The sequence below is a fragment of the Uloborus diversus genome, chromosome 8 (assembly GCF_026930045.1).
Source record: "Uloborus diversus isolate 005 chromosome 8, Udiv.v.3.1, whole genome shotgun sequence".
Taxonomy (NCBI): domain Eukaryota; kingdom Metazoa; phylum Arthropoda; class Arachnida; order Araneae; family Uloboridae; genus Uloborus; species Uloborus diversus.
The window spans coordinates 161,172,454-161,186,614 of NC_072738.1; the positions used below are offsets into that span (position 1 = coordinate 161,172,454).

Here is a 14,161-nt window from a genome sequence, read left to right on the forward strand (position 1 = left end):
ACCTTAAAAACTAAAGCTGTCGTAAGAAAGTCTTGTTTTATATCAATAGAAAGCTGTACTCTTTCGCTTTACAATGGTTTAGAAATGTTTATTCTACTATATTTAGGAGAGAAGTTAGTTATTTGTATGTCACAACTTTCCGGTTTTTTTCGTACTTTTTCAGCTTTTTAACTGCGTTGTATTTCGTAAAATTTTTAAAGTAGATTTCTAAAAATTGGCAGGATTACTTACATTGTCGTATGTGTCCCTCACACCAATTGTCGTCAAAATTGAAAACGGTGAGGTCAAAAAAAAAAAAAAAATTGATTGATTTGACGTGGAATTGCCCTGCACTGTAAAAACGATTCAGAAACGTTCCTGGAAAATAATAGGCAGCTGATGTGCACAATATCTGCCAGTAATTTAACTCGCAAAAACCAGAATTGTTTTCCGCTGAAATTCATTAACCTTCCTGAAAAATCCAGAAATCTTCGCGTTTAAAGCCAGTTGTGTCTCTGTAACTTCAGGGCAATAAGAGGAAGGAATAGTATTATAGCATGGCACCTTCCTGATTTATCAAGATAGTTCCAAAAGGTATTGCAAACATGGCCAAAGCTAAGTCAGAATTGCAAGTAAGTATCAAGCGTTTTACTTGATTGCAATTCTCGCAAAGCTACGTAGTCCATACTTATTCTCTCCCTCTGGGAGTTTAAGCAGCATGGACAAACCGTAAACGAACTGAAGCCGATACACCTTATAAACACGCTCCGTTAATCTGTAAACTGGGAGCTAAAAATATTTTTTGTAACAAAGAGAAGTCTGCATTTGGACAACTAGTAGCAATTCAAGAAACTTATTGAAGATGATACTTGATATTTCCAGGAATCGGATAAAAACCATTGAAATCCCGAAACGTTACACGGAAATACTCAGCAACGTTTCGGAATTTTTTTACAGTGTATACTGTCAATAAATATCCCACCAAAAACATTCTGTAAAAAACTAGCCAAGTCCCGATGGAGCTGTTTGTTTATCTCTAAAAAGTAATGAAATCTAGACAAAGTTATGACAAGTCGAAGGTTCCTTACTGCGATTTTTTTTATTGTCATAGTTAATGTAGTGTGACTTGGCCGTTAAACATTCTTTATACGTTAGTGGGTACAGGTCAATTTTGTTTACACGTTTTCCAAGTGGCAATTTTCCATCGTCGATGGGTAGCGGTTCTGGCGACAGATTGGTGTAATCGTGTTATGGAGCACCTGGTTTTGTACCCTTGTGTACCCTTTAACGGCCAAGTCACACAACATTAACTATGACAATAAAGAAATCGCAGTAAGGAACCTTCGACTTGTCATAACTTTGTCTAGATTTCATTACTTTTTAGAGATAAACAAACAGTTCCATCGAGACTTGGCTAGTTTTTTACAGAATGTTTTTGGTGGGATTTCACTTCTTTTTGTAGAAACATTTAATTTGTGTAATATTCGAGTAGACTAAAGTTAGGCTAAATTAAATTAGAAGATGTGTCCCACTACGCTGGACTTTGGCAATGACAGTCGATTTTTTTTATGCACTAATAGTAGAAGGGGGCATTACCATATCTCTAATACAGCTGAGACCAGCTGAGGGTTCTTCATTAGATACTTCAGACTTTCGATTTTTGACATCAAATGAAGCGGCCAACCAAGTTGAATATTTTTTGTAAAGGCGGTATGTCGATCTCTAATAGTTTGGTCTAATAGCCAGATCTTCGATTATCCTAGTTTTTATAGTTTTCCCTTTATGTGGTCATTAAACCCTAACTCTGTACCAAATTTCACCTCTCTGAGTTTATGGGAAGTACTAGTTCTATTTTGATGATCATGAGTGAGTGAGGGAGTGAGTGTCATTAATGCGAAACTTTGCTTTCGCTTAACTTCAGAACTAAATGACCTACAGACTTGAAATTTCGGATTTTAAGTATGTGATTATAGCTTACTGGATGACGAAAATTTCTGCGTTCTGGTCTCATCAGAAGGTTCTCAAATAGGGGCCTGAAAATGCGGCGAAATGGTTCCAGTAAAGAATGGTACGGCAGAGTTTGCTACGCGCTCGACTTGGCGGGGGCATTGCCGTGCCCCCCGATTGGACCAGTCATCCGCTTCGACAATACGGCTCATCCCACGGTAAAGCTTTGTGGATGCAGGGGTGAGACAAACCAGAGATGAGGATTTGTTAGCTAGATACCAGAAATTGCACTTTTTTTCTGAGCAATCACGATTGCTTATTGTTCTTATTTGACTGTTTTTGGAGTTACGCTGATTTTATTTTCCCGCCAGCACCCTCTGCAGCACCACCGTCGACCGGCCTCATCCTCACGATGCTGCTCCTCTTGCGAAAACCGTCTCCAGGCTGCGTCAATATCCTACACTAACACGCATACATACACACACCTACAAACTCACACACCTACACACACCCACCCACACAAACACACACTCCTACACACAAACACACACCTACACACACCCATCCACATATACACACACTCCTACACACAAACACACACCTACAACTACACACACACCTACACATACACACACTCATGCTTGCACACAGACACAAACACACATGCCTACATACACACACACACGCGCGAACGCCTACACACACACGCGATTGCCTACACGCACAGCACTACATACACAACACGCAAACATGCATACATACACTCACACACTCACGCACCCACACATATGCGCCTACACAAACACACACGCGCATACATACACACACACGCTCGTGATTGCGAAAACCATAATTTGAATTCAAGATGCCAAAAATTCAAATTAATATATATACATATACAGTCGACTCCCGCTACAACGCGATCCGACTTACGCGAAATGGCTATAACGCGAATTTTTCACGTGTAACGAGTTTTAGAGCTAACGCGAATTTTTCGCCCACAACATGAATTTTTTTAGAAGGAAGTATCAGCTTCATTATTGGTTACTAAATATTGATTTCGTGAGTGTTATTACGTCCCTTTGAGCATCACTGACATTCAAAGTTCCCACGCCAAACTAGTCTAGTGCATCAAATAACCATAATGGCACCTTAATGTCATCTTTATCTAAAGTTTGAAAATGTGAAGAAAAAGAAAGTTTCTGATAAAAAAATTTAAAAAGGCTAAGATTCTCGATATGCTTGAACAATTACAAAACGTCGAAGGTAGCGCGACAATAAGTATGAGTGAATCTTCCATATGTACAATTAAAAGTCAAAACAAAAAGATGTCCGTAAAAGTTTTAAACTTAGTTTCAATATTGAAACTTGCAGAGCAGTCTAGCAAAGTAAAAATTATGAAAATGGAAGCTAAGCGCGCTCTCGGATTGGGGATTTAATAAAAAGATCAGGTAGAGGAGATGTAGCCACAAATTGAAACGTTTTAAATAAAAGGTGAAGCGTATTTAAAAATGCATTAGATAAGAATAACGATGCGATCTTGGAGCATAAATCATAACTAGTATCCTCATTTTTTAACTCGTAAATATTGCTACTGTATCTACTGTACAGTACTAGTTTGTGCATCATTTTATTTTACTGCATGCAGTGCGTACCGTGTTGTTTTATTTCCACTGGTCATTTATTTTGTGCATCTTAAGTATTTCATGTTGAATAACAGTTTTTTATTTTTTAAATACAGTAAAAGTTCAGTTCTTTATGGAAGAAACTGTAATGGTTAAAAAATGCTTTAGAGCAGTTTGAGGGGTGTTTATAACTGCCTAAAAGTATTTGGTATGCTTTAAAAAATTTGTTAGCACATATTTTTCCACAACGCGAAATTTCAACTTACGCGAGGAGTCTTGGAACGCATCCCTCGCGTAAGTCGGGACTCAACTGTATATATATATATATATATATATATATATATATATATATATATATATATATATATATATATATATATATATATATATATATTTTTTTTTTTTTTTTTTTTTTTTTTGAGCAATCGCGATTGCTTATTGTTCTCATTATTTGACTGGCCTTGACGTTACTCTGATTTTATCGTATTTATCAGTTAAAAGATTAAACTAATGCATCACTCACAGAAATTTTGATTTGTAAATTTTTATCGTGACTCTTTTTTATTTTGATTTTTTTTAGATAAATGCGGATGCACAAATGGATTTTGCGTTACAACATCAAATGGAGTGGAGTGCGTATGTAAACCTGGATTTGGAAAGAACCCTAATGAATATTGTGAAGGTAATGCATGTTAATATATTCCGAGCAATGGCTATTTAAACAGTCTTATCGGTTTAAAATCAGAAAGTTTGGCTTTTGATTGAATACAGTATGTATTTAGCGTTAAACGAAGTTCCGTTGCTTAAGTTTAGCCCTGCATTGAACTAAATAACAACGCGCAGACGAATTTTAAAGAATACATCTTTCATTCTGTGTTTTTGTTATTTGCAACTCCTGCGCTCAAATACGCTACCTTGCGGTGATTTATGAAATTAAAGAAAAAGCTAAAGCATTGCGTTCCACGTGTGTCTGTTAGTAAACATAAGCAGTTTGTTATGAGTATTTATTAACTCATTCGATTCGTCTTAGATTGCTTTCAGCAACTGTTAGTTTTCATTATTTCCCTTTAAAAGTGAGATGGTTGTAGTAAATGGCGACAGCGTAAACACAAGAAAACTTTGGATTAACAAACTTCGCATTAGCATGAAATTCTCGTCTGTTCGATGCATTTTTTTTTTTTTTTTTTTGAAAGAGGATAACGTTATATTAGGTAAATTTGGTTTTATTGTTTTTTTGTAAGAATATGGGTTTTTTTTAACCTTACGCTCAAAAGAAGGATTTGATAACATAGCAAAAGAATTAGGGCTTTCATCTCCGCTAAGTTAAAAAATAATGAATTTAATTTAATTAACCTTATTTTACTGCAGCATTTAGTTGGAATAGACAGTTTGCAAAATATTTTCTTAAATATATTATCGTAGAACGAAATGAAAAATGTTTAACGCTGAGAATTTTCATCGCCAAAATAGTGGGATTATATAGCTTAGGGTTATAGTTTTAGTATTGTGCGAGCAAAGAACCCTTGGGGAGATTTCGCATGTCAGCTGTAAAGCATTTTTAATTTTTATTATGTGTGGAATAAAACGGTAGAAAGATGACAGAATTCGATAAATTTAAAGAAATAATGGAAGATCAATTAGAAAGAAAACTACCTCCATGTATCCGTGAGAATTTTATTGATGATGCATGACAGAACATAAATCATAATTCAGAAATTGGAAACATACGAAAAAGAAAAAATTAAAATTAATCAATTCGGCAATTTGAGAAATAAATCAGCTACAAATGTAAAACAGTGAGTGCTAGCCAAACAAGACAAAGAAGTATCATCTTCCTCTTTTGATAACACTGGTAAACACAGGTTTATTTACATGAAATATTTATAGTGTTCATATGGCTACAATGAAAATGTAGTTCCATCAAGAATTGGTTAATATCGAATTCAACGTCGTGGAAATGGCTGCTTTAGAACAGCAAACTACATGTTTTGCATTAATTTTTGAACTTTTAGTAATGCTTCTTGAATTCTCATTTTTTTTTCTACGTAGGCCAGAATATCCACAAGACCTTTAAAAATAATTTGAAAAGAATAAAAAAAAAGTCATGCTTACAAAAAAAAAATTACTATGCCTATTAGCATTTTCTACGCTACGGCATGCGTTTGTTTTACCTTTTTCATCCGTCATTAGACAGTGGCTGCAGTGCCTCCTATACTTTGTTGGAGTTGCGAATTAAGATCGCAATAAACGGTAGAACGAACATGATGTGTGGTCGGTTGTTTTATTTAAGGGGGTCCTGGACACATTTTGAATTTTTTTTTATTATACACTTTAGAGTTTTGAATTTTTTTACACTGATTCACCATCTAATTATAAGCAAAATCACAACATAAATATATAAACAAATTTTTTTAATTTTATTTTAATTTGTTTTTTTTTTTATTTAATGGGGTTGCTTTAAATTGCTATAACTCAAAATATTGTTGGTCAATTTTTAATTTTTTTTCAAAAAAATATGCACAAATATCTAAGGATTTAATTTTTATTCGGCGATTTTAAAAATATTGATTCAATAAAAAATAAAAAATAATTGAAGAAAAATTTCGAAAAATTCAAAGATACTTTTTTTTTTAAAAAATCAAATTTTTTGCACTAAACGCTTTTTTCAAAATCGCCGAATAAAAATTAAAGTAAACTGTTTGAAAAAGACATGCTCCAAATTTCATTATTTTATCTTCATTACTTCCTGACTTATAAGAGTTTAAATGCAAGAAATCAGGAAAAATTGCATCATGGAGAAAAACGCGTTTAAAAAAGAATTATATCTTTTGTTCTAATAAAGATAAAAACACGATTCAAACGTCCTTTTAAGCAGAAAAAACGGAATAATTTTTTAAATGATTAAAACAAATTGCAAAATTTGACGATTTTTGTGTTACGGACCCCCTTAATACATTGTACTGCATCAATATGGACATCCCTGCATCTACCAGCACTTTACCGCATAAAAATACAGTCCGTTATTGCACAACAGGAAAATATTTTTTGCAATATCATCTAACGTTAAAACTGGCTTTTTGTACGTTTTTTCCCATTCTGAAACTTAGCACAAGACTACCTTGCTACTTCAAAAAAAAAAAAAAAAAAACTCTTTTATGCACCAGAATAAACAATTTCTTACTTTACAAATGCAAAAGTGAGTTGTTTTTTTTTTTTTTTTTTTTTTGAGCAATCACGATTGCTTATTGTTCTCACATGACAGTTTTGAATTCCTATGATTTTATCCCCCCCCCGCCTCCTTCTGCAGCACCACCGTCGGCCGGTCGCCTCACGATGCTGCTCCTCTAGCGAAAACCGTCTCCAGGTTGCGTCACTTACTTGCCTACACTTACACATTCACCTACACACACATACACCTACAAACACCTACACACACAAACACATACACACATGCATAGATACAGACACCTACACATACACACAACTACCCACACACACACATACCCCCCACACACAAACACACAACTACCCACACACACATACCCCACATACCCCTACACACAAACACATACACACACGCATACATGCAGAAACCTACACATACACACACAAACACACACCTACACGTACACACACACCTGCACATACACACACACAACTACTCAGACATACACATACCCCCCCCCCCACATAAACACACATACACACAACTACCCACACACATACCCCCCCTCCCCCACACACAAACACACATGTCTACATACACACACACAAACACACACGCCTACATACACACACACACACACACACTCGTGATTGCGAAAAACAGAATTTGAATTTAAAATGTCACAATTTTTTTCCTTGTTTCTTTGTTTCGCTTTTAAGCATTAACTACTCAACCGATCATTAAAAATTTTGTATGCACGTTGTTTGGTATACAGAATAAAAAATGGGGTACTTTTCACCCTGAGAAAAAGTATTTCCCGGGTGACATTAAATAAAAATTCATGTTTAAGACTTAAAAGTCTTTTTCTGCGGGAAGAAATTCTCCAACATCGTCGAATTTGAGATTGCTGGAAAGTCTGCAAAAAATACCACCAAGATTTTCCTTACGCTCCAAAGCTCGAAGGGCCTGGAATGACTACAAACAGTTATAACAATTTATACGTACGTTAAAATTAATTTTAAAAAGCTCACTAGTGCGAGATAACTTGCGTAAAAACTACTATCTTGTAATGAAGTTCATGTGGTAGTTTCTATTGAAGCCCATGGGCGCCCATACGCAAAATTGTAAGGGGGGGGCTCAGATACTTTAACCATAGTTTAGCAGGATATTTTCCCCATGGAAGCAGATTTCAGGACATTACAATCAGGACATTACAGTAGAGTCATTACAATTTGACATTTTTAATAACTTATTCATTAGGGCCGTGGTAACCCGATCGGTAGAGTGTCGGATTCGGGGCCGGAGGGTCCTGGGTTCGAATCTCGATGGTCGAAGACCCACCGTCGTCATTAAAGGGGACAGGGCGACGTTAAATATGCTCGTGGTCTCAATGTCCTCCAAGTGAAACGATACCTCTGGGGGTGCTAGTACTCCTGGACTAGTTCTCAATTCTCATTAACTGTTCGATCCGGTGATGGTGCTGCCATCTATCGGTATATAAAATAATGGAGGCAAGGCACTTGGTACGCAGTCCTCGATATAAATACAGTTGTAGTCAGTTGTGACTCTGAATAGGAATAGGAACTTATTTATTAATGGCTGGAGAAGAAATGTTTTTACATTTTTGCAAAGAAAAAAGTATTAAAAGCAAGGAAGTTCTCATTTCTAAGAAGGGGGGGGGGCTCGAGCCCCCCCCCCCTTGCCCCCCTATATGGGCGCCCTTGTTGAGGCCTCATTTACGACCAATTCTGAATATTAGGATATTTTTTTACTAGATATGACACCAGACCAAAGATATGGTAGTGATGATTTTTTATGTCTTAATTAGTATATCACTTACAGGGTGTCCTGAAGTAGACTGACTGTTTTTGAAATCTTTTACAGGAAAATGGTTAATAACAATTAAAAACAAAAAAATTCTGCAGAAATTTATGCAATACTGTAATAGTTTCGTCCCAGAGTTGCAAATTTTAGTTAAAAGTTTTTACAATAGATGGCGCTGCAGATTGTAAGTCCTTAAATCAAAGAGAGACACTAGGTTTCATCATGCATTTTCGTAAAATGTTTTAAATGAACAAATTTTTTACAAACTCTTCAAAATGTTTACCGTTGGCTGAAATCACACGTCACAATCGAAGAAAAAAAATCAGTGAATTTCAATTCTTCCTATTTTCTTACTATCTGAAGCACCATCTGTTGAAAAATTTTTTAACTAAACTTTGAAACTCACGGAAGAGGAAACAGGGGGGGAGGGGGCAAGAGTTTGATTTTTATCATTAACCGTTTTCCCGTTATAAATTTTTAAAAACCGCCAGTCTATTTCAGGACGCCATGTATATGCTACACTCGATGATACGGTTTCTTTTAGATAAATTCAATATTTTTAAGAGCGTTCACAAAATTGTTTTTTTTTTTTTTTTAATCTGTTCCAATTTTTTAGCCTGTCATTGCGGTGAGCAGTTCAACTGCACATTCGAAAAACGATGGTTCGCTACTTACAAAACTTGTATATGTCCGAAAGGTTATGAAGAAGTAAATGGAAAATGTGTTGGTAAGAAATCTTTTATTCAGTAAGTTACCGCCCTTTAGCCAGGGCTAAGTCAAAAATACATGAAATAATATACACTCGTCTGGCCAATGCTAATTCTGTATTACTGTCTAACCACGGATTGTATGGAAAAAGGCAAACATCCGGTTTACACACGGAAATGGAAGCATCTATTAGTTTTCAGGGATGTTAGATTTTTCAAATGTATGTTAGCCTCTAAATTAAGCCCAGTCTCATTCAAATGAGCAAAATACACGCATAAAATTTTTATTTTTCCCCTCATTCAGATGGAGTCGTCTTAACTGGATGTTTGCCAATTCCATTCAATCTATAGTCAAACAGTAGCTACCAGTTTGTTTGGTATTCTTGGCTTCCTTAAGAGGTTTTCCACCTCCAATTCAGTCACTCCTGTGCCGGGAAAATATGTGATAATAAGCACGATGCTGCAGTTTTCGGCTGGAGTGACTGAGCTGGCTGTTTATTTCAAACGTTTTATTTTTTTTTGAAATGGAAAAGCTTCTGAATCGCAGCTAAAACATTCCGAATCATTGTAAGTTAGTTCCAGGAAGCATTTGGGGTTAACGATTTGCGAACAGTTTCCTGCGAAAAACAAGTATATTTGTGAAAACGTTTCCTGAATCGCTACAAGTTTTATAGATACAGACTTTTTATTACTGATGTGCAAAAGCATTTTTAACTACTAGTGTAAAAGCATATTCATCTTCGATATTTGGTGTTCCGCCTTCATTGCTCGCACAACCTAACCTGATCGATAGAGAGGGTGAACTCATTGCGAAGAGGTAAAATAGGGGAGGAAAGACTTGATTTTGAAGCAAAGCGTTGGAAAAAATGAGGTTTATTTCGCTTCTTTCACGTAAAGCGTGCCAACCATTCGTCGTTGGTGAGTCACGTGACTTGGGGGTCTTTGAGTCAGCTTTTGCTAAGCCAATTATTGGACTTGCTCTTCCCATTTTAATTCCTGCTATAAGGGTAAAATGTCGTCTATGGATTGTGTAACTTTGCAAAAATTGCATGCAAAGTAAATGTTGGGTGTTTGATTGCAATTTTGCAATTCTGCTTTAGCTTCAGATAAATTTGCTGTAAGGGCTTTCTGTAAATTAGAAAGGTGCCAAGGTAAATGAACATATCGACGTTTCCTCTGAAGGTTTCTGGTTAATTTCCGGCACATGACTGGTTTTTCATTGAGAAAGATTCTGAATTCTTCAGAAAGGTTAAGGTTAGTTTCAGGTTGCTTACAGACTTTTAGCGGGAACCTCTCCGGTTCTTCGCCAATATACTACAGATAGAAACTGGACGCATTACCCAGTATTAGACTGCGGAAATTGGCCATTTCGCCATTATTTTCCAGGAACGGTTTAGATTTTTTTTTTTTTTTTTCACTGTGCAACTGAACTTGTTTTCAGGGATTTAAAGGCTAGAAAAAAAAAAAAAAAAATGCAACTTTTTGAAATTGTGTACATTATTTGTAATAACTCTGTAATATGACAATCAGCTACACACTTATTTTCATAATGCTTGAAAAACTCTTATTGCAGATGCTTGTTCATCTAGTCCTTGCGAGAATGGAGGGACTTGCAGACTTACCAAAGATTCGTATGTGTGTGACTGCCCCAAAGAATTTACTGGAAAGCGGTGCCAAACTGGTAATAATGTAAATAATGTGTTGTAATAATGTGTTGAAAATAATTTATTTAAGTGGATATTTTATTATTTTTTATTCAATTTCTACACTGTAAAAAAAATCCGAAACGTTACTGGTAATTTCAGTGGAACGTTTCGGGATTACACAAGTTTTCACCTATTTCCCGGTAAAATCAAGTATGTTCGCAAAAAAGTTTCCTGAATTGTTGCAAGTTGCACGAATGTAGACTTTTTTTAGCTACCAGTTTAAATATTGAATGAGCGTGTTTATTTAGTATATCGGCATAAAATTGACTACCGCTTTTCCAGTTTGACCTAGCTCTCTAAGAGCGAATAAGTCATTGGGGTGCTGCAGCTTTACAAGACAATAATTGCAGGAAAGGGCTTGCCGAGCTACGGTCATGGTTGCTCTAATGCTTTTGAAGCTTCCTTAATAAGTCAGGAGAGTTTTATTGAATTACGTTACAGCTACTTAATTTCTCTGAAAGGTCCCCGAGTCAGGACTGGCTTTAGTAAAGAAGAATTTCCGAATTCCTCAGAAAGTTTACTGACTTTTAGCGGAAAACGCTCCTGGTTTTTGCAAGATATATTACTGGTAGAAATTGGACACATCAGCTGCCTATTATTTTCCAGGAACGTTTCTAAATCATTTTTACAGTGTAAAATATATTTGTTCATTTTGATTATTTTTTGCGGCGGGAAAAAAAAATCCAAGGTGCTGTTTCTTATCCGGAAAAAAGAGCGTAAAAAACAATTTGTTTTTGTTTTGCAAATTTTGTATGCATTTTGATGAGTTTTTTATTCTTTTTTTTTTCTATTTGAAAGCAATAATAAGTTTTTTTTTTTTGAAGAAGAAGAAAAAAAGTATAGTATCTGAATTGTTTAAAAGGCTCTTTTATTTGTTCGTTTATTTTTTATTTATTTATTTATTTATTTTTTACGTCTCTGTTTCATCAGATGAGCGAGGAATACTTCGCTTCTTGAAATCAGTTTCAAATGTTTAAAAACTTTCTTTGACATTATTTGCAGTAACGAATAAATGCCTTTGTACTTGAAAATTAAATAAAGGATGTACCAACGTTTTGATGCTCAAAAATTGTAAATTGCTGCAGACACGTGTTTTGGTGTTTCAAGGAACACCTTTCTCAAAGCAAAGAAGTGTGAGCTTTGGGATGAAGAGTCATCCGAGGAAAGCTTCTCGGATGACAAGCATCCTCGGAGGATTCTTTATCTAGAAGCTCACACTTCTTTGCTTTGAGAAAGATGTTCCTTACAACACCGAAACACGTATCTGCAGTAATTTGCAATTTTCGAGCATCAAAACGTTGGTACATCCTTCATTTAATACTAATTTGCAGTCATAGCTAATTTAGTGTACATTAACTAGATACTAGAAAGTCGATATTGGTATACGGGAAAGTGGACTCGTTTAGTTTTGTTTAAATTTCCATTCGAATTTCAACAAAATTCCTGTTAGCCCTCTATTTCTGCCATGTACTGAAAATACTATGTAAAATGTGAGTTGATTTAGCAAGTTATTACGTATATGTTGCCGATATTACCTGTGAGATTTTACAGAGAACATATGGTAAAAGCATGAGTTGATCTTGTTTTGATGTTAAACGCGTTTTTGGCAGCTGTCCTCGAACTTTTTGGCAGGAAAATCGGGTAGTGGTGCAATAGTGTTAACAAATAAATATATCAATAAATAAATAAAACGAATAAAAGACGTTTCTACGGTCATTTGTAGGGCTGGTTTGTATACTAAACACGTCACTTGTTAATTTCAAGTTTTGTTTCCTTTTCAGAGAAGTGCAGTGCTGCTAACTGCAAGAACGGAAAGTGCGTAACAAGTGAAAAGGGCAAGACTAAATGTGTGTGTAATCCTGGATTTGCAAAGCATCCTGACGGAAATTGCCAAGGTTTGTAATATATTGGAAAAAAAATTAGCAAGGCCAAATAATGAATTACTAGCCGTCTTCGGCGACTACAATGATGAACTAAAATATAGGGCCAAGAATGAAACATAAGAAATATTGAAGTACACTTGGTTGTGGAAAGAAAATATCTGGGCCATGGTGGCCTGGTCGGTAAGGCATCGAACTTGTGATCGGAGGGTGTCATTGATTCGATTCTAGCCGGTCGAAAATCCACTCCACTGTAAAAGAATTCCGAAACGTTACTGAGTATTTCCGTGTAACGTTTGGGGTTTTAAGTGGTTTTTATCCACTTCCTGGCAGAGCATTTTTTAACATAGGAACTGCGCGACACATATGTCGCCTAGTAAAAAAAATCTGTCGCCTAGAAGATGCGAAATCAAACCACTGGGCGACACTGGAAAATCTAAAATTGGTACACTCATTTTTGTAAACGGATTTCAAATCTTTGTAAAAATCTTAGGAAGACCCTTGCCTTCTTTAAAAAAAAAAAAAAAAAACCATCGACTCGTACATGACGAAAGCCTTCTTTTTCTACCCTTGGGGACCGGCCCACCACGCACTCGGCGCCAGATTAAGCAATCGATTAGCACCCCATCTCATTAGCTCTTTCATTGATGATAGCCGATAACCATTTCACGTCTATCTGTGTACAGGGTACAGGACCCTGCAGGGACACTACTTGGTGGGACGGGACAGAGACGGGACGGCAATAAAAGCAGTTTGCGGAACGAAAACAGCTGTTTTTCAGTCAAAGATGCAAAGAGAGAGGTATTTTTTCGAAAGAAATGCCGAAGGCTGAAGAGTCGGGGTTGCTTCCTGGAATTCTTTTCAGTAATTTTTGCTTTAGGGTAACAGAGGATTATACCACACCTACCACTTCCTTTTTTATGGTTTTTTGAATAAAAGGGATTCGCTCGTTGAAACTTGTAGGCACTGGCAATCTATTTATTTTTTCTCCAGTTTCGAGGCAACAGGACTGAAGAATGATGGAGTCATTTGTAACACGTTTTAGCTGTAATTAAAAATCCTTTTAAAGTTATAATGAAATTGAAACTCATTTTGATGATTCAAACAAAGGATTTTTAAGGGTAAGTTTGGTTCGTAAGAAAATTTACTTATTTCAAAAACTTTTACTTTAATTATCCATTACCGCTTTTAATTTGTAAAAATGTTTTTGAGACATTTGTTATTTATACTATCATTTCCAGGGCCCGGATTTACATTTTAGTTATGCTTATCACGCTTAACATTTAGTTATGCTTACCTATTGCTTATCACGAAAAGTTGTGTGAGT

The 14,161-nt window shown here is 35.7% G+C and overlaps 1 protein-coding gene across 1 annotated transcript in view; it reads left to right on the forward strand.

Moving 5' to 3' along the window:
* The window catches only part of LOC129228718 (adhesive plaque matrix protein 2-like), a gene marked incomplete at its 3' end in the record, with an annotated part of 63,754 nt that overhangs the window by 30,767 nt on the left and 18,826 nt on the right, over positions 1-14,161 (forward strand). Inside the window, exons 9-12 of the mRNA XM_054863403.1 lie at positions 4,132-4,233; positions 9,158-9,268; positions 10,822-10,929; positions 12,736-12,849. Of these exons, the coding sequence (XP_054719378.1) occupies positions 4,132-4,233; positions 9,158-9,268; positions 10,822-10,929; positions 12,736-12,849 (435 nt within the window). The remainder of the gene's footprint in view (positions 1-4,131; positions 4,234-9,157; positions 9,269-10,821; positions 10,930-12,735; positions 12,850-14,161) is intronic.